The 24,458-nt window shown below is 37.9% G+C and overlaps 1 protein-coding gene across 11 annotated transcripts in view; it reads left to right on the forward strand.

The window, feature by feature from the left end:
• The window catches only part of efl1 (elongation factor like GTPase 1), a 154,576-nt gene extending 150,191 nt beyond the window's left edge, over positions 1-4,385 (forward strand). For all 11 annotated transcript variants that reach the window (XM_053635532.1, XM_053635530.1, XM_053635535.1 and 8 more), the window contains one exon: positions 3,057-4,385. In XM_053635532.1, the coding sequence (XP_053491507.1) occupies positions 3,057-3,245 (189 nt within the window). In that variant the 3' untranslated portion in view covers positions 3,246-4,385. The remainder of the gene's footprint in view (positions 1-3,056) is intronic.
• The last annotated feature ends 20,073 nt before the right edge of the window (positions 4,386-24,458 follow it).

Below are 24,458 nucleotides of genomic sequence, written 5' to 3' on the forward strand. Positions count from 1 at the left end.
AATAACAGCACAACAAAAAAATATTTGAATTTATAAAACAACAAATGATTACTTATATGATATAAGGATTATCAGAGAAGACTAAGAATAAGAATAATTACAGTTATTTTTACAGAATATTTTATTGAACAAGTGTTATGCTTTCATATATTTTAATGTAAATAGATAACTGACGATACATTATTCTAGGTGTTGATTTATAGCAGCACGAGTGATGTTCAGTGGTGTCTCTGTGTGGTTATTGCAATGGGACAGTCACCCTCGTGCCTTCATTTAGAGCCTGGAGCATCAATCCAGCATTACACTGATGTCAATTAACTGAATGCAAAAACTATATTAAGTGTACTAAACAGTTTCTTTCTTTCTTTCTTTCTTTCTTTCTTTCCTTCTCCTCCTGTTTATTTAGCACAAAATAGCCTTTCATTTATTTTGGCTTTCTACTCCATTATTTTTGTTGAACTGTAAGTAGTTACAATTTCATCTCAGGCTGGCTGAGTTTATTGGCAATGTTCTCTTTTTTTGTATTATTATTTTTTATTATTGTTGTTTTTTTTAATGGTTTCCAAGTTAATACTTTTGATTAGTTTCCTGGAGTGTAATTTCACTTCTGCTAAAACAAGTATGTTAGAGATTTAAGATTCTCAGGCACTCAGTTCACAACTGTAAAATAATAATCCCCATTTGCACCAACCATTATTCTTGGGCATGTGTTGATAGAAATATATTTATATATATATATATATATATATATATATATATATATATATATATATATATATATATATATAGATAGATAGATAGATATAGATAGATAGATACATAGATACATAGATATATAGTAATACAGTTTATATAGTTATACAATTATATAGTTATAATAGTTTATATATATATATATATATATATATATATATATAAAACTATTACCCAAAAGTATCACTTGGAACTGTGATAATATAATATCGCAATATATAGTCTTAACCGATTAACAACATCATGCCCAATTGTTGCTGATTAAAACTATACTCGTCTTGGTGACATTACTGTCCTTCACTATATTTAATGCAGCTGTCACTCATTTGTATTTTTGCACAAGGACAGTTCTCTGAGATACTGCACCTGTACTTTAGTATTTTTGCATAATTTCTGAAATCTATTTACTGCAATAAATACACCAATCATTCATAACATTAAAAACCCCTGTCAAGGAGTGGGATGTATTAGGCAGCAAGTGAACAGTCAGTTCTTGATGTTGATGTGTTGGAAGCAGGGAAAATGGGCAAGTGTAAGGATCTGATTGACTTTGACAAATTGTGACGGCTAGACAACTGTCTGGGTAAGTGCATCTCCAGAAAGCAGGTCTTGTGGAGTGTTAACGATGATGCAGTGGCTAGTACCTACCAAAAGTGGTCCGGCGACAGGGTCGTGGGCACACAAGGCTGACTGATGCGCATGGTGAGCGATGACTAGCCCGTCTGGTCCGATCTGAAGAAGAGCTACTGTAGCATAAATTGCTGAAAAAGTTAATGAGATTAACTTTAATGCATATGGGGCTGCATAGCTGCGTAGCTGCAGACCCACATTGAATCATATTTTCTTTTACATCATGTGGATGGCCTTGTGTGTGTGCATTGCTTACCTGGGGAAGAGATGGCACCAGGATGCATTATGGGAAGAAGGCAAGCTGGTGGAGAAAGTGTGATGCTCTGGGTAATGTTCTGCTGGGAAACCTTGGGTCCTGGCATTCATGTGGATGTTACTTTGACACGTACCACCTACCAAAACATTAATGCAGACCAAGTATACCTCTTCATGGCAACAGTATTCCTTAATGGTAGTGGCTTCTTTCACCAGGATAATGCGTTCTTCCACACTTCAAAAAATTGTTCTAGAATGGTTTGTGGAACATGACCAAGGTATTGACTTGGCCTCCAGATTGAGCGTCTGTCGGATGTGCTGGACAAACAAGTCCGATCCACGGAGGCCCCACCTCACAACTTGCAGAACTTAAAGGATCTGCTGCTAACGACTTTGTGCCAGATAGCACAGCACATCTTCAGAGGTCTTGTGGAGTCCGTGCCTCGAAGCTGTTTTGGCAGCACAAGGGGGACCTACACAATATTTGGCAGGTGTTTTTAATGATAAGGCTGATTGGTGTGTATTTATTTATCTATTTTCTCACACATTATATTCTTACTGTCAAGCTGTTTTAATTTACCTTAATTTCTCCATGAAGGATTAATAACTGTTTCTCATCTTACCTTACCTTATTTAGCTGAAAATAGTCAGGTGATAATATAAACAATAAGGAATATGACCCAATGGAGCATGCTATTGTAGGGAATTAATCAACCCCAAATTTAATTATTTCCTAATTACAGCATGCATTGAATTGTGTTATTCCTCTCACCACAGCAATTTGCCAGTGATTACATTTTATAAAAATTTAATTACAGAATCACACATCCTACTTTTTACTCATTTAGCATTGTGGAACGTTCACTAAACAAGTTAGTTGTGTTATTACTTGTTACTGAAGCTATAAACAGTCATTCCCTCACCAGCCTCTCATTCAGCTCTTCACGTTCGAGAGAAAATGCAAAGCCCGTCATTTTGAAGACTTTCTTGTCATTCCAGCTTGACACTGACACTGGAGTCTCTTCCAAAAAAATGCTGAATAAACATCTCTTCACAGAAAACTTCACCATATCGATAACCAGACATGTTTTTTTTAACTCATTTATGTTGAGTGTCCAGCATATAAGTTTCTGTGAATGAGCTCTTACTATAGAAACGATAACATATTAGAATGAGCACATATTAATGTAAACCCTCTGACCAGTCAGAATCAAGAGTTCAACAGTGATGTACTGAATTTCATAGATGGATGGATTGACTTTATTAATCCACTATGGGAAATTTTAAAAAATCCAAATGCAGTTTTGGTATCTGATAATGCCTGTAGTATAACGTTGTAAATAATGCACATCCACTGTCCTATATTTTCAGGTGTTTTATCCAAGAAATGTTCTCAGTATGTTTTGTGTGTTCCTCAGGTCATCTTCAGCGATCCGTTCTGGGTGCCCACTACTGAAGAAGAATATCTCCACTTTGGAGAAAAGGCAGATTCAGCCAATCAGGCACTGAAGTACGTGAATGCCGTTCGGAAGCGCAAAGGGCTTTATGTGGAGGAGAAGATCGTCGAACACGCTGAGAAACAACGCACTCTCAGCAAAAACAAATGAACTCTCTTTCACAGACATTTATTCCCTTATTTTTGAAAATTTCCTCTTACCTCGTAACACCTTTCAGCTGAATGGGTGTTTAAAGTCTAACATTGTACTGAGTTCCAGATAGATAGTTTGTTAGCTCCTTTATTGCAACAGAACTTGTGTTTAAATGATAATACATATATAAATAGCGGTCTGGATTATTACAGTTGATACAATTCTGGCATAATTGGTGTATAATTAGTATTCTTCATACTAAAGCTTTATGAAAATTTGAAAACCATAGTGGACATAACTGTAAGTATTGTGGACTATTTTAGTATAATGTGGTACTTAAAAAAATTTAAGCATCATGTTATCATAATTTGTTATGAAAGATTAGGCAAAGATAACAGCAGTTTTATATGGTGTGTACTTAATTTACACTATGTTTGTGTAGCTACATGCAGTTAATACATGACAGTAGTTAAGCAAAGATTATACACCAAAATGAACTCAGCAAAATGTTGGTCTGAACGGTGTAAGACCTTTTTTTGACTGAAATTTCTTGAAAGATTTGAGGTTTTATTATTATATATTAAGCAGCCTTCAAGCTAACATCTGTTAAGCCCTCATTGCCAAACCATTCTTTTTTTTTACTTGAGCTTTTCTTAAAGATATAGTTTGGTGAAAATGTAAATGTACTCCTTTCCCCATTACCCCAAATGAAGTCAATCAGCCAAGACCTCCATTTATTGAGACTTTCATTACTTGTTAGCTACATTGTCCTCCGAGCTCCAGTACAGAACCTAAAAAGGAAACTTTGGACATGTAACACACCTTGACTGATCAACTATATTTGCAGTAAGGGGAACATTGTGTAAAATTAGATTTTTTCACTGAACCATTACTTTAATTTAGCTCAGTTCTGGAGCTGTGTTTCATCTGAGTTTCTCTACATAGTGTGAAAAGCTCCCCATTGGTGAGAGTCAATTGGATAATTGACTAGCCTAGCCTTCTCCTAGCATTCCCAAATGGATTTCATCATGCAGGCTATTAAGACCTTAAATTAAGTTGTGGGGAAGAAAAGAAAACAAGTACAGTGAATTTCAGGGATTAGAAGCATTGAATTATTTTTTTTTGGAACAAAGACCTTATTAAATTAATTAGAAGCTAGGTCCCTTGTGTGTATGTTGTTTTTTCTTATTAAAACACACTGAAACCACAAAACACAACTATATATAAGTGCAATTCAATGGTCCAATCGAGATGTGGATTACATCTTGTCTATGTTTTCAATATGGAGAAAATGGCATCTTGTGAACACCTGACCATCACCTTTATATTTGCTTTTTGAACATCCCACTCTAGAGTTGGTCCCCAAATTGCTGGAAAAAAAAAAGTGGGAAATATATCTAGAAAAAAATGTAAAATAACTTTGGAAAATTTTCATACGTCAAATATGTGTCTACAAAATTAATGAAGTTGTTTATAAGGTATCTCTATTAGTATTATTGTTTTTAGCCAGGGTATAGTCTGGGTTTAGTTACAGGAAATACTTCTTGTTGCTTTTATTTCCACATTTTAATTCTAAATTTATTTTTCCTGCCTCACTGCTGTGTTATGGACGATTTGTTCATCTAGTCACCAACTTGGCCATAAGACATCACCACTATAACATGCTTAACATTATAAATCACTAACATTATTTAGCTTGCAAACAACATTGCCTTGTTAGTTGGTTTTATTTAGCTACAATTGGTGACATAACATTAGCTAGCTTATACCACAGCAATTAATATAAAACATGCATTTTTATCCATTCATCAGTCCCTCTAGGATATTGTAATTTTGCGATTACATAAATGAATGCAAAATCAAACAAACTCCACAATATTCGGAGGAGCTTGCAATTTTTCAAAATTCCCACAGATTTTCTGCAGATTTGGGCCAAGACGCATCATGTGACGTCATCACAACGTGCATTCAGCCAAAGCCCTCTTCGATTCACGTGCATCGAACATGAGTACAGCTAAAAAGGTCTCATTTACCAGCAAACTTCACTGCGAAAGAACATGCAAAACAAAAAAAGTTTTGTGCAATTGCAATGTCACCAATTCAAGAAGTTTTCTTTGGCCACAACAATCAGAAAAAACTTAGTGAAATCCTGTATGGACTTATTTGGAATTACATTCAACATTGTATAATCTCCACGAAACAAGTTATTACCTATTATCACTTTTTACATCACAGTATAATCAGTATATCTTCCAACAGAGAGCTTCACCACAACAACTATTATACATTTTTATTTGTTAAATAACACATATTTTAAAAATGTTATATAAGGCCCTATGAATTAGTTGTTACAATAGGAAACAGTAATGTATTAGAATGAGTGTGTTAATATAAACCTGTGATTTGCCCTGCTGTTGGAGCTACTGTAAGAGCTGTGCTGTTATAGAAAATTATGAACACTTTCTCACCTGTCAGATTCAACTCTTCAACAGCACTAGCACTGTGGTATAAAAATAGGTAATAAAATAAATAATTTTTTCTTCAGTTAAGATTAGTTCACTAGGTAAAAGTAGCTAGTGGATAATGTTGTTTAGCCAGTAATATTAGTTAATTAGCTGGCATATTAACTTAACTTGGTTGGTGAGGCAGTTAACATTAATGTCAGGTTGTCAAGTATGTTAATAAAAATAAACAACAGTAATTCATAGTAGTTATGCAGTCATTGCATAACTATATTTCAAATGACTTAATTAGCTTAGTTACACAATAGCACACATATTTTTTATTTTTTTTTTAATAAATAACTTCTGGCTTAGCAGGAGCTTCTTCCATCCAGCCTGGGGCTTCACATCATCGATCTGCAGTGCTGAAGATAAAAATGGTAAAATAAAATAAATAATAAAATAAAAATGATTTTTAAATGATTAAAAAGTTTGCCTTTTATTTCAGAAAGTTTCAGCAGTTCCAGAGTGAGTGTGCTGATCTTTAGCCTCCCTGATGGGCAGCCATCTAAGATCTGTGTTTTGTTTTCCTAACCATCCAGTGTGGAGGTTCAGCAGAGAAATCCGATCCTCAATCGGCCATACTGAGCCTGTAGAGTAATGCACAGGGATCGTCCGTTGACCTCTGTGATGCAGTCTGCTAATGGAGCTAATTTAGCAGAGCGGAGGGCTTTAGACAAATCCATCAGATAAAACTCTGGTGGTATATCTGATAACACTCTGAACTCATGCCGATCAGGGAGGTTCCTCTCCGTGCTTTAACATGCATTAGGCTCATAATCTCATTAGCGAGAGTAAGAAGTTTGTCAAGATGAAGTTTGTCATTGTGCTTCTCAAAGGAATCTTCTCAAACTGATTGGTTGCAGAGAAGAGTTTATTTTTATGCATTAAGCAGCTTTCTCCACAGACAGCCATCTGAGAGTTGTCAGTAATTAAATAATACCTGCCGGGCCACTAACAAGATGAAGAAGGGCTTGTTTATTTAAGCGCTGCTTTGGTTTAGATTGAGTGAATGCCATAACAGTAAATTTGAGTGCACAGCTGTAATGGCTACAGTGTACTTCTGTCTGAATAGCTACTTCTGAGAATAAATAAATACAGTGTAGAGTAACAGTGCAATGCTAAAACAAGACAAATATACAGTCCCCTCCCTGTGTATTGGAACAGCAATGCAAATTCTGTTTTTGCTATACACTGAAGCTGTAGATTTGAGATCAAATGATGAATATCAGATAATAGATCCAAATTTCAGCTTTCATTTCCTGATATTCACATCTGGATGTGTTAAACAACTTATAACATGGAACTTTTGGTGGCAGATCACTCAATTTTTAGGTGAGCAATGGTATAGGAACATAGTCTTAAAGTAAATAACACTTAATATTATTTAGTTGTATATCCCTTGCTTGCAATAACTGCATCAAGCCATTGCAACCGTTGCATTTTTCTATTGTGTTGCTTTTCCAGGCTTGTATTGCAGCTTCTTTCAGTTGCTGTTTGTTTTGAGGGTTTCCCCGTTCAGTCTCCTCTTCAGGAGGTGAAATGCTGCTCAACTGGGTTAAAGTCTGGTGATTGACATGGCCCATCTAAAAACTTCCACTTTTCCCCCCGATGAAGTCCTTTGTTGCGTTGGCAGTGTGTTTTGGGTCATTGATGCAGTTACTCCCAATTAGATTGGATGCATTTCTCTGTAAATTAGCAGACAGAATATTTCTCTAGACTTCTGAATTAATTCTGCTGCTACCATCATGAGTTACAGCATCAATAATAATTACTGAGATCTTTCCAGAAGCAGCCATGCAAGCCCAAGCCATGACACTTCCTCCACCATGCTTGACCGAAGAGCTCGTATGTTTTGGATCATGAGCAGATACTTTCTTTTTTCACACTCTGGCCTTTCCTTCACTTTGGTCGAGGTTAATCTTGGTACTTTTGTGGCTCATCTTTGTATTTCTTTGAGAATTCCAATCTAGCTTTCTGATTCTTACTGCTGATGAGTGGTTTGCATCTTGTGATATGGCCTCAATATTTCTACTCTCAAAGTCTTTTTCGAATGGTGGATTGTGATACCTTCATCCCTGCCTTGTGGGGATTGTTAGTGATGCCAATGAATCTTGTTTTTTGGGTTTTTCTTCAAAGCTCTCACTATGTTTGTCATCAATTGCTGTTGTTTTCCTTGGCCAACCTGTTCCATGTCTGGTTGTTAGTAGCTATGACCAATGCTTGTGTAATGACTCTGATTGATTTTCCCTCTTTTCTCATCTTGGCTACATGGCTTTTCGCCCGTAGACAGCTCTCTGATCTTCATGTTGGTTTATCCTTTTTAACTTCACACGCAAAACCCAGGGGTAAAACCAAGAGTAGACATTCAGAGCTATTAATCATTTAAACAAATAATCTAACCATGCGTACCTGAGCAACAAGAAACCCCTGTCAGTTACATGTTCAAATATTTTTGATCACTTGAATAATGGTTCAAACAAAAGGTGTCATGTTCAAAATTGCTTAACACACTTGATGTAAATATCAGGAAATAAAACCTGAAATTCTGGTCTATTTCTTCATCTTCAGCTCAGTCTCAAACGTATTCATAGTCAGTGTATAACAAATACAAAAGATTTGTCCTTGCTGTTCCAATACTTTCAGAGGGGACTGTACATGTATACACATGTGAATATATGTTTGGTGGGCTGGGAACAGAAAAAAACTAACAAGCAAATGCAGCAGTCAGTCTGGGGCTCCTGATTGGCACAACAGAAAAGTATTTGCCCCATTATCAGGAGATCGCATTTCAAATTGTGACCAAGGGAACAAAATTGGCTGTATTTTCTAGTGAGATGTGATAGAATACTCTCTCTTCCCTGTCAACCACAGCTACACTAACCAGTCATGTGTGTCTGTGAGCTCATGTTTGCGCAAGAGGGCAGACAGTGCTTTTCTCCAAATGTCTTGAGCAGTAGCCCAAAAAGATTGCTAGATATGATGCATAGATACATGCCATAGCGAAATAGATATAAGCCTAATGCATTCTATTTGTAATCAGTTACCGGCTACCAAAATATCAATGATGCTCAAGTGGCATTACATCATCACATTAACAGAATAGCAATCAACAAATTAATCAGCGATTCTACCAGCACTAAAGTTAACATAACATAAACAAAGATTAAAATTATGTTTAAATTCTGTAGGTGGTATCTCAGGAGATGAGACAGACTTATATGGTTCACATTGTAAACTTATAATTGGTTAAAACATGGACGTAATGTTTTTCTACAAGTAGATTATGTTATAAATATAGAGATGGACAGGGACAGGCCACTTCATTGGAGTTTGAATGCACTTTTAAGGGTAACCAAATTTTAAAATGCTAGAACCTTACTTGTGGTTGAAATGCATGCATAAGAGACATATTTCTGTTCTATTATTTTCAGAAAGATATATAGTACAAAAGGTAAAAAATCTGCCCACCACCACACATCTGTACATGTGTGTCCTTAATAGGCATGTGCTGGTAATCAGTTATAGTATATACCCCAGTCGAAGTACACAATAACGTTATTGTCCACATGGGCAAGCGGAGAAATCCGAGGTCCCCTGAGAGAAGCTCACTTTCCCCCATGTGCAGAAAAAACGTCACCGTCATTTAACTTTCTGGATAGAAATGCAAACCAGGAACTCATTCATGATCTGTGTAGTTCTCAGACAACACACTACCCCAACCATATAGTTCTTCATGGTTATCAACACACAAATACTCATGATTGCATTGTAAAAATGTAAATAAATAAAACGTTAAGCAATTATCGTGACATAATATAGTCACCTGCCCAGTGCTCAGTGAAACAGGGTTGGTACTAATCATACAGCTCCAAGACAGCAAGAGAAAAGGCACTCCGTACACAGATCTCTATTTGCTCTAATACAAAGGGAGCAAGCAATAAGATAGCAATTCAAGGAGCTGAGAGGACGAGGAGGAGGAGGACGATGAGGGGAAGGCCTTCCTTGCACACTTAGTCATTGTATGTAATTTGATGAGCTAGCACAAAGCACACTAAGCCCATTAGCTGAAAAGGAGGGGTGTGTGCTCTGATTGATAATGCACCATTATTAGGATCGATGTGGGACCAGGGTGGACACCAGAAGGACAGAGGAACTCGAGCTGCACAAAGGCGTAATGAGGCCAGCGCAGTTCAAGTTTACTCATGGCTAAAATGCCTAGTTCATCACCACCATTATCAGCTCTGTCTGCCTTCTGCTCACATAAAGAGAGCCAAATGGAGCCATGAACACCTGAAACACTAATGTTAAATAAAACCCAGGGAGCATCCGTTTGGGTCTCATTTACTGGTACTCATTTGCATATTGCTAGTTATATTAGTATATCGATTGATATTTATTGGGTAAATAAATTAATAATCACACAAATAAGTGAAATATATATGAATGAAAAGAGATATTAGAATATACATTGTGCTCGCTTTAAAGACGAGTGGAAAAACATTTGATGGGAAATAACTGCTTCAGAATGTGTAAAATGTCACAGTAATCAAATCAGAAAAAAAAATTATCCGCACACACACACACACACACTGTCACATACACTCAGTTTGCCTCGCACATATTTCATCACTCCTCATTGTATCCTGTAAACCATGGCAGCAAGACATTGCACACAAGTGTATGTGTGTGTGTGTGTGTGTGTGTGTGTGTGTGTGTGTGTGTGTACACGAGCTGGTAAAAGCTCGGGGAGATCCATGATCTTATGAGCGAGCACTCCACGGCAGCAAGCAAGTACACATACACACACACACACACACACACACACACAGCAGCTTGCCTGGCCATGAGGTCATCTCTATCCACTGTTACTGTAACACTGAGCAATGCTAACGCTAACAGCTACTGTGTGTTTGATCCCAGAGAGAGAGAGAGAGAGAGAGAAGGACAGGTTACAATGTGGAGAGAAATAGGGATGGAGAGGACGCAAGAAAAAAAAAAGCAGGACAGAAGGAGAAGATGAAAGAAAACCAGGCAAAAAGAGTGAGCGAGAGGAAGGAGGTAGAGGAGAAGATGGAGAGAAAGATCGAAACAGATGGGGAAACAGGTAGACAGAGTAAGAAGAGAGGAAAAGAGAACCTGAGAGATAAAGGGAGAAAAAGGGATAGAGATGGAAAAAAAGAGGGAGAAATAGAGGGAAAATATCAACGAGGAGAAGGAGACAGAATGAGAGGGGGAGGCAAAGGAAGGAGAAAGGAAGGACAAAACAAACGGAGGAATGGAGCAAAAAAGTGGGAGGGAGATAGGGTGAAGATTTTAGGGAGTGAATTACATCACTGTATTCAATGTGTGCGTGCGTGCGTGCGTGTGTGTGTGTGTGTGACGGTGAATTCTGATCTCTTCCAGACATATACTGGCTGCTGTCAGACTTTCCTGATCAGTGATGAACACACGCACACACACACACATACACACACACACCACCAGGACCACAAAGCCTCTGCTGTGTGTCTCTGAGCTTTAACAGCATATCTTCAGTTAAAAGATTCACAGAGAGCTCATTAGTCGAACCAATCGTAAACAGAAAGTGGATTAATCTCAACACTTCTTGTGTGCTGATTCTGATAAAACCTGCTGTGACATGCTGAAGAGTTCCTTAACACGTTTCCGACGTTAACAGGCTTTTATTGTCGATAATACAGACGCTCGGGAGGCAGGACGGCTGCTCTGATATCAGAAACAGTGAAAAGGCCGATTATGAGAGATGATGAGAGCTTGTCCTCGTCTGCCAGTGTAGGAGGGAAGCGTCTTCTCCACTTCCTTTGATCACGCTCTCAGGACTGCTGATGATTCACATACCTCATTAGCGTCCCTACTCCTTTCTCCACCACACCACATTCACGTTTCTCTGAATGGAAAAATGTGTGACTGCAGTCTGGCACTTTGGCCTGGAGATCCTTTTCAGGAATCTCCAACCAACTGGATATATGCAGAGGTGGATTCCGATGTACAAAAAAACAAAGCTGCTCTACACTCTGCATCATTGTAGGAGCCATTTACTGTGCAGAACAGTATCAACACCTAAGGGGGGAAAAAAGCAGATTTGAATTTGTTTTGTATTAACTCTGCGTGTCTGCATCAGCACCACGAGGCTCCATATGGTGAACACAATGTGAAGCAAATACTCCATCTGGTCATCAGGTCATCTTTCAGGACCTGTTTTGTGATGTTAACGAGCTAAATTCGTTACTGTAGTGTTTTTTTGTTTGTTTGTTTTTGTTTGTTTGTTTTATACCAAAGCACTGTTGGATTCGCTGAAATGATTGGTCAGATGGTGTTGATTCATTTTCTATAACAGAACAACTCTGACTGTAGTGCCAGCAGCAAGACAAATCACAATGTTTATATCAATGTGCTCGTTCTAATACATTATCGTTTCTATAATAACAGCTAATTCACAAAGACTTGAATGGTTGGCAAACTACTTCATCTAAAGCTATTAATAATAATAAACTCAATGATACGATGAGGTTTTCTGTAAGGAGACGTTTATTCAATAATTAGGGAAGCAGTCTCGGGTGTCAAAACTTCAGGACGGGACGTTGTACTTTCTGATTTCTCAGTGAGGTTGTCTCATTAACTTCAAAAGAAAAGCTCACCTCAGACAAAATACTTCCATGATGTAGCTTATATGGAAGAAGTGTTTCTATATGTTCTGTACAATACACACAAATAGATGATTTATCTTTAAGGTTGTTGGTTTTTTTTTTTTAGATTTGGTATAGCACCACTATAATTTACACTGATTGAGTATGAAAAGATAATACATTTCACTTGTAGATACCCTGTACAAAACACAGCATGTGTTACACAAATACATGGTCATTGCTTCCTTCTGTATTAGCTAGCCAGCTAACAGAAATAACATAGACAAATACATCAAATAACTCACTCCTGGGGCTGGATTAGTCCTTAAATATTACTGCCAATGATGGTTACATAACGCTAAAGCATGTAAGTACAGATGAATCAGTGGATATTGTTAATTGTAATATCCACTAACTTTTATTAACAGTGAGTGTAAAATGACATTATCTTTTTTTTCTTCTATACTTTATTTTGAGGTTTTCAGAATTTAACAGCACATAACAAATAACACTGGCTCGGACCACACACACACACACACACACACACACAAACACAAACGTACACATCTTTTATCTCTTACAATATATAATACCATAACCACAGAGAACTGCAAGACAAACAAAGTGCATAGAAGTGTTGTATCATTTAGGCCTCAGAAGAGCCATTAGAGGACGACTGAGTGGCTACTACATCTAGGCGCCAAGAAATGAGTCCCGATTAGCGGAAAAACTTGTGATTGAATTAGTCCTCCAGAATCTGAGTCTTTCCAACTGTATGGCTGAGATCATGTCCGCGATCTATCTCTGGAAGGAGGGGGAAGAGGGTGATTTCCAGTTCTTAAGAACAAGTCTTTTAGCGACAATCATACCCAGCTTTAGAGACTGTTGTGATACTCCCGGGAGGCAAAGAGTTAGCTGTGAACAGCCAAAGATATAAAATGCCATCTTCTTTAATGGGTTGACAGTTGACAGGAAGTAAAGTATTAGAATTTTTGCAAACATAGCCAACACCAAATGCTATTTAAAAGTTTGGCTGCATATGCTAATGTGGCTAACAACAAATGGCTGAAATCTGCTAGCCACTCCGGGCTCAGTTTGAGAAATGACAAAAAAGCAATGTTGTCATCCTATTTGATGATGTGTGATTTCTTTTTTTAATAATTTTCAATAATCTTCAGAAAAACAAACACTGTAACAAGATCTGTTGACTGTCCTTAGATTATTGTGTTTGTAGGCTGACTAGACAGCTAGCTTGCTAACTTACTGATTTGTGTGATTTTATTTTCTTTCTTTCTTTTCAGGGTTGCTATTTATTTTATTTTTTATTATTAAAAAAATTAATTAATTTTCAACATTGAATATTAGAAAAGATGCATTCAAACAATTCAGAATGTGTTAATCCATTTCAGGCAATATCTCATATCTAATTTTTAATCTAAGGTTTCTTTGCTAAAAAAATATAAAAAACTAAAATAAAAATGGCTGTATTTTGCTTTTGAACAAGCACCAGGCTTGAAAGTAACAGTGTTGAGGGTGGGTTTTTTTTTTTTTTTTTTTGGCATAGAATTAGCAATTTACCCAAAATATGGTTAACTAGCATTAATGGCATGAGAACATTAAGGAAATGATTTCCTACTTATCAGTCAATAGCACTGTATCACTGACTATGTTTACATGCACATCAAATTACATTTAAGGTCTGTATTTAATGTTGCAGCCATATTCCGAATATGATGTTTATATGCGTACATGCATTGCGATACTGGGATAATGGTTGTTGTAAGTATGCCTGAGTTGCCATTCCTAAATACCTAGCCAACAGCTAAGCATCTGTTAGCACCCACAATTCCTTGCAATCTGAGCATGCGCATATCTCCTTTCAGTGGAATTTCTGAATAAGGTGTTTACATGACTCTGTGCTAATTAGAATATTGCCAAATTCCAATTAAATATTGATGTGTATGTAAACGAAGTCACTGTGATCTTTGGGAAATTTGGATGATGTATCTTCCTGTTCAACATGTGACTACAATCTTTACTATAGACACATACAGTATGTGTGCATGTCATTTCAGTCGGACACAAATGGCACCCCAACTATGGAATCCATTTAGCTTTCCTTTTTTATCGTGAAATAGGTTTTAGGGCATTTGGAGAAAATCTATCTAGCTGAATTAACCAGTTAAGACTTTTTTTCTCTCTCTCTGAGCAAATAAATTTGAATTCAGTATTTAAATATAGGCATATCCCAACCCCTCTGTTACATGAACTAACCTTCCTGCTGAATATTTTTCACAGTTCAGCCACTGTAGCATGAGTGCATCTGCATAATGCTAGCGGGTAACCACTTTTTGTTCATTATTAAATGAATGCATTGTTAGTGTTTTTGTTCCACGGTTCACACACACACACACACACACACACACACACACACTGCTCCTTCAAACACACACAGAGACAAGACCAAAGGCCAAGCCCACACGACTGTGTAACTCCAGCTGGCCTGTAAACGTCTACTGTAGTCCAGCTGCTTTCTCTTTCACAGTGTAAGCTCCACTCCACTCACCCAGTGGTCTCTGAAAGAAAAAAAAACGAGAGTGAGAGACCTGGGGTGGAAAAAAAGAAGGGGAAAAAAAGATGATGGTGGTGTAGTGGTAGGCGTCTGTGAAAGGCATTAGGCAGCGATTGCCTCAGCACGCTCCTGGCTGTGTTTAATGAATCACTGAAGGAGAAAGAGAGAGGGAATAATCCATATAGAGAGCTAAAGGCGGTATGAGCCCTGCTGGTAGGAGGTGGGGGTCACGGCTGCGCTCTCTCAGCGCCCGAAAGAAAGGATTCATGCAAAAAAAAAAAAAAAAAAAAAATTTGAAGCAAGGGGAAGGGATTTTTTTTTAAGGACGCTTTTGTGGCAGGGAGAAAAGCAGCATCTGCTGTAACGGTGATCAGACTGCCAAGTCAGCGTGACCGCACTGTTTCATGAGGCCTGAGGCACCATCGCTCCCTCCCTACAACACCCAACTCATCGTTGATCAGGAGGCAAGATCAATGATGTAATGCCAGAGACGGCTCGGCTTACTGCAGCCGCCCCAACGGCCACTGCGATTCGGCCGTATCTGTTCTGCGCAGAACAATAGAAGCAGAAGCGAAGCACTGAGTCGCTTCTACAGTTTGTCCATCTGTTTCTCGCTATAGAGAGCTGGAGAAAGAAAAGCGGAAAGCATCCACATCGGCCTGCTTTATTGTTCTTCTGGAAGTGCTGACTAAGCAAAAACAAGGCCACTCCACTTGTCAGTTTTTGAAATGATGCTCCAAAGCCAGGAGATGCAGCGAAATGAGGCAGCCAGGAAATCATTAGCGCTCCCCGCTGAGCCAAATCAAGGCCAGAACTGATAAACAGCCCACAGGCCACAGCACAGCACGCAGGAACTTTAGTTAAACAGTATACAAGGTGTTTTGGGGGCAGGCATCAATACATCTTCGTCTCTCGCCCTCTCTCTCTCTCTCTCTCACTCTCGCTCTCTCTCTCTCTCACACACACACGCGCGCGCACACGTACATTCTTTTTCAAATTACCTTAACATAATGGTGATAACATTACTTTCCACATCAGGCTACAGCTCTGGTCCAAATGGTCCATTTTAATTTTAATATTAGTTTGCATATGGTCTTTGTTCTTAATTAGTGTGTAATACCCATAATGCTTTCCAAGGATATGTCAGTTTTAACACAAACTGCAGTAATCACTTAGTCACTTTATAAATACAATATTAAAATCAATGCATAATGAAATAACGATGAACATGTTTGTTGTATTTTAATGCAGACTGACAACGTTTTTTTTTTTTAATAGAATAATTATTAATATTTTAATATTCATGCCAATCACTGGTCATTCTACAACCTCCAGAGAGCATGCCTTCATGCTTAGCGCTAAGGTCAAGAGAATGGACACATGGACACGATAGTTCTGCATTCAGATTAGTGACCATACCACGGAGTGGCTATCTCTATCCTTCAAGTGGTAGAGTGGGTTGTCCACTAATCGTAGGGTTGGCGGTTCGATTCCCGGCCCACATGATTCCACATGTCGAAGTGTCCTTGGGCAAGACACTGAACCCCAAGTTGCTAGCGCCTTGCATGGCAGCTCTGTTACCATTGGTGTATGTGTGTGTGTGTGTCTGTGTATGAATGGGTGAATGAGAACCAGTGTAAAGTGCTTTGGAACCACTGAGGTTAAAAACACGCTATATAAGTGCAGACCATTTACCAGACCATGTACCATGGCACACTATCAAATGAAAAATCAGTATTTCAGATCTCAAAGTGTATACTGTATTTCTATGGATGGTAGAATGTAGCCAGCGATTGACCAAATAAAGACAATCTAAAATAAAGCTTTGTTAAAGATGTGCATTTCTGGTTTTGTCTAGTCGTCTTCATATTTTTCTTTTCTAAGAAAGAGAAATAACATTTCTTCTGCACTTAAATCATTGACTGAAAGTAATTTTTTCCCCCTTGAAATATGACCTTTGTGATATGTCCAATGACTCAATAGGATTTTTTTTTTTTTTTAATTGTGTAATAATTGTGTTTTTGTTTGGTTTAATTGTATTTTTTTAATCATCTTCAGTTAGTGCTTTGTCCTGATCAGGGTCACAGTGGGTCTGAATTCCTAATATCCTGAGAACACAGCACTGCAAAAAATAACATCTTAGCAGGTGAACATGTCTTGAATACAGTAAAATTTGTCTAGTATTTCCTATTATAAGAAAAAAAAAAACCCAAACAAACTGAAGATTATTAAACCTATTTCTAGACATTTTTCTTTACTAATCTCAGATTCTCTTATTCTATTGGCAGATCATTTTGCTTCTTTCTAGAAACAAAGGCGTATAATTAGCAAAATGATCTGCCAATAGAAGAAAACTATTTAAAGCTTGAAATTAGTAAGAAAAATGTCTAGAAATAGGTTTAATAATCTTGTATTCAGTTTTTTTGTAATCTTATATTAGGAAATATTAGATACAATTGACACAATATTGTAAGAAATCCCTATCGATCTTAAATTATATGATGTTTATTACAAATCAAGCAAGACATAAAGGACTGATTATTGACATACACCCTGCAGTTGCTGACCTTCATATGAAGCTTCAGGACATTTCAGGACACTCAGATTCTGTTTCTTGTTATCCAACTGTAAAATGTTTTTTACGTCCCAGTTTCTTACTTAAAAAACAAACAAAAAAACAAAACAAAAAAAAAACAAAAAACAAAAAAAAACAAAACCTCTATATTTTACAGTTTTCAATAATAAAGGGGCAAGGACATTCCAGCTGACATTTTGGTTGTTTGCATATACCAAATAAATGATCCACAACCTTATACTTTCTGTACTCTGAAGCTCTGTGCTGTAAATTAGACGGCATGTCTGAATTAGTCACATAGATATAATCCTGATAAAGCATGCTGTGATGGTTAGTATGTCTCAGTCACATTTAGCTGATTTTCCTTTTTGTTTCTCCTCATAGACCCTCAATGTTCTGAGATAACATTCATGCTTCGAACTGAAATGCTTGCTGTTCACCTTTATTGAAGCAGAAGCTTGTCGCGTTAGCATCCTGTGTAATTGTTTGCTTTTGTCTTGTTGGAATAAGTCATGGAAGGTCAGCTTGAAGTTTAGGATGTTTATTTTCTGTGGTTTTAGTGATGAATGACCTGTTTGGGTTTCCTCCTGACCCCACAGATCTAGGCATTCATAAACTCCCCGATGGAGGTCATGAAGAATCCTGAGGAGCCCCCGACCTTGTCTGATCTTAATGACATCATCCACTTTTGCACGTCGTAAATCAGCGCAGTTGTCAGAGATAAAACCATAGAAAAGCTGTCTTGCCCCATGCAGTCTGAACACCCACTCCTTCACAAGCCCACTCCTACACAGCCAGAATGCATGATGATGTGACCTTGCCCTTTTTTTAGCCAGATGTTATGAGTTGCAGGTTTGGAATTTTGCATTAAATAGCCAGCAAATAAACTGTAAGTCTTGTAAAACAGTAGAACAGACCCCTGATGACCAATTTCTAACATGATGTTATGTGGTAATGTGATGTGGAATTTTAAACATTAACTTGAATGACCTCATTGTTAGCAGTCCAGGACCGAAAATAAAGCTGATCATTTGACATATTAGCCACAGTCTTTACCTTTTTAATGATTTTCCTTAGGCAGCACATTATGTGATTGAGTCTAGCTGCTGAGCTGTGCTATGAACCGTTACAGATTTCATTTCAAATAGCCATGGGTTATGTTTCCACACACTCAACTGACATAACACTTGAACAAACAGGTTCATTACAATAACATACATTAAATTGAGCAGATTTCTGGCATTTCTATAATTCCTGCTTTCAGGTTATGTTACAGTAGGTAGCTTTATGAACATTATTAGACAAAGTAAAAACTATTATTTAAAAATAACAAAACAGGGCTGTATGGTGAGATTATGGTGTTTTTTTCAAAATCTGATCTATAGCTTCCATTGCCTTAAACTACGAAAATAACATACACTCACCAGCTACTTTATTAGGAATGCTATATTAATACTGTGCTGCTGTTTTAGCCCATCCACTTCAAGATTTGGCATACTGTGCATTATGAGATGCTTTTCTACTCACCACAGTTAGAATAGGAGTTAATATAGCCTTCCTGTCAGCTCAAAACAGTCAGCTCCTCAGACCTTTCTCATCAACCAGGTGATTCTACTTACAAAAATGCTCCTTACTGGATGCTTTTTGTTTTTCACACCATTCTGTGTAAACTGAATAGTTTCTGAAATATTCAAACCAGCCTGTCTGCCTCCAACACAGTCACTGAGCTCACATTCTTTTTCATTCTGATGCTTATTGTGAAAATTTCATGAAGTTCTTGACCCGTATCTCCATGATTTTATGCATTGTGCTGCTGCTACATGTTTTCCGATGTTCATTTATCTCAAATGTAGTCAATCAGCAAGACATTGTTATATACTTCTTTAGCTTTGTCCTGTAGATACAATGATAATGTACTAACCAGATGGATGTGTGTCAACCAAAATCTTTTTTTTTAAATACACTATAATATGATCAAATGTATGACTAATCACACCCATATGTGCATGTTGAACATCCTAGTCCAGATTTAGTACCTTTTGCTGTTGTGATAACCTCCACTCTTCTGAGAAGGCTTTCTGCTAGATTTTGGAGCGTGGCTGTGAGGATTTGTTCTCATTCAGCTACTAGAATATTAGTGAGGTCAGACACTGATGTTGGACGAGGAAGCCCGGCACATAGTCGGCATTCCAGGTCATCCCAAAGGTGTTCAGTGGTGTTGAGGTCAGGGCTCTGTGTAGTCCACTCTAGATTTTCCAGTCCAACCTTGGCAAAGCATGTCTTCATGGAGCTTGCTTTGTGTACAGGGGCATAGTCATGCTGGAACATTTTTGGGCTCCTAGTTTCAGTGAAGGAATTCAGTGACATTCTATGCAATTTCGTGCCTCCAAGTTTGTGGCAACAGTTTGGGTCAGGTGTCCATGTACTTTGGGGCATGTAGTGTTAATGCCTATTTAGTTCAAACCAGATAGTAAAAGTCAGTAACTATGTAAAATAGCAGAAGTTATGGTCTATATTTTGATTTAAAGTGGAAGTACATTTTCATCTGGATAACTTCCACCTTTCCAGTACAATTCTGCCTTCAAACTTTGGGAGGCATGGCCTCTGCGTGTATTAGATGTCAATAATGTATACATAATTGCAAATGTGCTTTCAAATTTGAGATCAAATATCCTGTGTATTTTCTGAGTAACATTACATTTGCAAGCCTCTTACTGTCTTGTGTGGAACTGCAAAAAAAAAAAAAAAAAGAAAGCAATTCTGGTTGTCCAAGGTGGTTTCTCTATAATGTCAGCTACATAGTTAAATTTCATTTTTACAGCTCACAGTAAGTCATACTGTCTCCTAAACCACATCAGTGAGTCTGCACAACATCAGTGAAGAACTGGATGAGGTTTGGGTGAAACGGATTCCATTACTTGTTGGCTAACTTAGTCTTATAGCTCTAGTACAAAACTAAAGATGCAAATCCCAGACCCTTAACATCCCTTGGCCAATCAGCCACATTTGGAATAAATTGAAAATGTCATCCTTTTTATTTTTCGCCAAGCCCTTTCTTTAAATACTTGAATACTTATATAGTGTTTAAAAACCACAGCAATGCTGTTGTACCTGATACACTCATACAGTACAAGTACCCCACACACTAATGTTTCACTAATGTTACTGCAGTGCTCAGAAAGAACCACACCCAAAATAACACCCACTCTTTGGTGGTCCTATGCTGGTGCCTTTCCACTGATTGAGGTTGACAAATTGTTCGGGAACAACAGTTGGAATACAGTTAGGAATTAGTGATGTGCAAAGTGGCATTGAATATATGGTAGGTGTAGCTGCAGCTCTTGCAGCACTTAAATGTTTTTAAATAAAGGTCAACAACTTACAATCTCTGTTTTAGTAAATTGCATAAAACATATGCAGTCTTTAGATCTTTGTCCTTAACCCATATGTAAATGTATTTCAGTACATCTGCACATTTCTTCTGCTGACCCAGTTCTGTCTCTTCCCTTTAAATTCAATTTAGGTTCCATTGGCTTTGATTCATTTTGAAATAGAAAGAAAGTTGCATGCATTTTGTCTTCTTCTGTTTAGGCCTTTAGAGATTACTTTAAGTGTACAGTCAGCTTGTTTTCCATAACTGCACATCTCTGAGCAATGATCAATAATTCGTCAATGTCTTTATATTAAAGATAAAGGAAGGGAACCTGCAGGGCCAGTTCTGAAGAGAGCCATATTTTCCACCTGAATCATCAAGCATTTCGCCATCCACTTCCTCATCATCTTTTGAAAAAGCCTTTTGTTTCAGAACCAGGCCTTGCTATATTTTCTTTTTCCTTTTCTTTCATTGCTGAGTGCCGTGTGTGTCCTCCCACGCGGCTGCTCTCCCGCCAGAGAGAAGAGAACGTGTTACTGACAGGGACGTTTGCATTAATGCCCATTTTCTTCTCACTAAGTGGGAGCTGTCTGCGTGTTTTAAAGTGAGCTGTGACTTGCAGAGTGCCACTAGACGCTCTTTTGTTCTGAAACATCACTAGAAATTTATACATGTTGCAGATTGCACAAATGATAGAGGCTTATAAGCTTTAATAACTGTAGCTTTGTGTCTGGCTAAGGAAGATGTACTGATATATATGCACCTCAGTGTCCTGAAATAGAATAGAATTTGCACAAACATTATACATATATTGACTTATATGTGAGCACGAAATATATTTTTATTACATGATTATTGTTTTATGAATGTTTAACAAATAAATTTCGTGTATAATAATAATAATAATAATATATATTACACATTATACATATTGCAGTCCCTTCAGGATTTTGTGATAGCAGAAATTAACACAAAAACCAAACAAACGCCACAATATTAGGAGGAGCTTGCCATTTTTCAAAATTGCCACAGATTTTCCTAAGATTTAGGCCAAGACGTGTCATGTAACATCATCACAACGTGCCTTCAGCCCTCTTTGATTCATGTGTGTCCACATGAGTACAGCAAAATGGTCTGCTTTACCAACAAACAGTACTGTGAGAGGCTGTTTAAAACAATTTTGTGCAATTGCAGCAGTTTTTTTGGCCTCACAATTACTTGATTACTGATCTTGCTGACTTCCCTCAACATTAGAGTTTCAGTTCAAGAACTCTGTATTTTTCCTTTGAACCTTTAGTCATATACTAGCTTGCTAACTAGCTGGATTGCTAAGTATTCTGTATGCTAGCATGCTAAGTAGTAATGTCAACTCCATGTTCAAAGAATCATCTATCTTTGCTCTCCTTCTGTTTTCATGGGTCATGACACCAATGATGATGACCTTAGGAACCCTTTCACAAGCTCCTTTATTGAATCATTAAGAAAGTATAGAGCTGAAGGAAAGTAAGGCCTTGGAAACACTCCCAGTATTTTGTTTACTCACTAGCACAGTGTTTCCCAGACCATTCCTCAGAGAAGCCTCAAAGATGTTGTTGGCTACTCCCATTAAGGGTTGACACAGCAGCTCATTGGTACACATATTTGATTTGGCACAGGTATTGGCAGATGCCCTTCCTGACGCATTCCTCCCATTTTTTATCAAGGCGTGGTACCAGCAACGGCTGGGTCAGTTCCTTGGAATTGAGCCCGGGAATCGAACCCGGGCCACTGCAGTGAGAACACAGGATCCTTAGCCGCTGGACCACCAGGGAACTAAAGAAGCCTCAAAGATGTGATCACACAAAACAGTCACCAAACTGTCATGTGCATCACAGATAATTTGACAGCTGCTATATAGACCGTTTACAAATAGACAATTTAGACTCCTGTCTGTTTCATGGTGGTACATAACCAACAACTTGATCCAAGAATTACATTCACTGTATGAGTGAAGCACATTTGGCTAGCAAGCTAGCAATGAAAAAAATCTTCTTTACGCTACCATGTTTCATAAACTGGCTACTTAAATACCTAACATGACCTTTGCAGAAAGCTAAGGCAAGTTTGGAAAGTAGTAAACATTTCCACATTGTTTTGGTAGTGGAAATATACAGGGTGTCCCAAAAGTCTCCATACATAGGGGACTATGTTTGCCAGCACCACGTTGGTTGTGCCTTCGTCAGTGGATGCTTGTGGACGTCCACTTCTCGGTTGGTCTTCAACACTTCCAGTATTTTTGAATTCGTTAATAAGTTTGGCAACAGTGTCGTATGTGATATGCTTACCATGTTTCCTGTTAAAGTCCATCGCATCCTTGCGACAGCTTCCCGATCCAGAAATAATGATTATTTCAATATGTTCTTCTTTTGTCAAAGGTATTCTTAAAGGCTATCTGAAAAAAAACCCCCAAAAAACAAGTATGGAAATTTTTGGAAGAGATTTTGCTGAAAAGTGTTAATTTCACCTGTGTATGGAGATTTCAGGACACCCTATATTTATATTTTCATAAAGTAGAGGTGTCAAAACAGGTTATAGGCAGAAAAAAAGAATTTTTTTTTTTTTTTTTGCTGTTTGCCAGAATTCTGCCACATGGACATCCGAGGGGTTCCCCAGACCACCATACGTGTCCAATACATTTTATCATTGTTTATTATTTAGTTTGATTATTTATTAATTCTGTGGTTTTCCAATCACAGGAGGCATACTGTATATCCACCGTAGGAATAGTTTCAGAAATTCAGGAACTTCATTTTCATTCATTTCATTCAGATTCATTTCCACCTTTGGAACCAGGGCTTATTGCACTTCCCGGAACCTTTTTCATTTCTGCTCCATGAAGCAGACATCATATGTTTATGAATGTTTAAGTAAGTGTTGTTCCAAATTATTCCAAAACACAGTTCTGTTTCAACAGAGAACTGCTGTAACTGAAGGGTAGTTCAGTGAGTCCATTGCATTGATGATTCAGCATTAGGGGGATGAAAGAGAGAGAGAGAGAGAGAGAGAGAGAGAGAGAGAGAGTAAAGAAGGGAAAAGGGACTTTCCCCACTATTCATTCAGTCTGCTCCTCCTCCTGTACTCATCTTTATCTCTCTCTGTCTATCTGTCTGTCTGTCTCTCTCTCTCGCTCGCTCTCTCTCGCTCTCTCTCCAGTGTTCCAACGTCAGCCTCATGCTTTTGATTCCTGTCATCTGTAATTGGAGCTCTCGTTCTCCAAACTGCTCTTGCATGCCGGTGGCTGTTTCCACTTTTTCCTGACAGTTGCTGATAAACACTTCATTCCTCTGCTCAGATCTGAATTCAGCCAGGCTGCCGTCGTTTCGGCTCCAGCTCACCGATTTAGGAGCTGCTTATCCAGAGCTGGCTTTAATGCATACATACAGTACATGGTTCAGGGTGGCGAGATATATCACTTTGAATTCATACTGAAATGGTCTGTACCAATTAGGTGCATGAAATATGAGCGGAGATTTAATGTTGACTATAAAAATGACATGTAGCTGTACTTCATAAACTTGTGATTT

This window comes from Ictalurus furcatus, chromosome 10, assembly GCF_023375685.1.
Source record: "Ictalurus furcatus strain D&B chromosome 10, Billie_1.0, whole genome shotgun sequence".
In the NCBI taxonomy this organism is placed as follows: domain Eukaryota; kingdom Metazoa; phylum Chordata; class Actinopteri; order Siluriformes; family Ictaluridae; genus Ictalurus; species Ictalurus furcatus.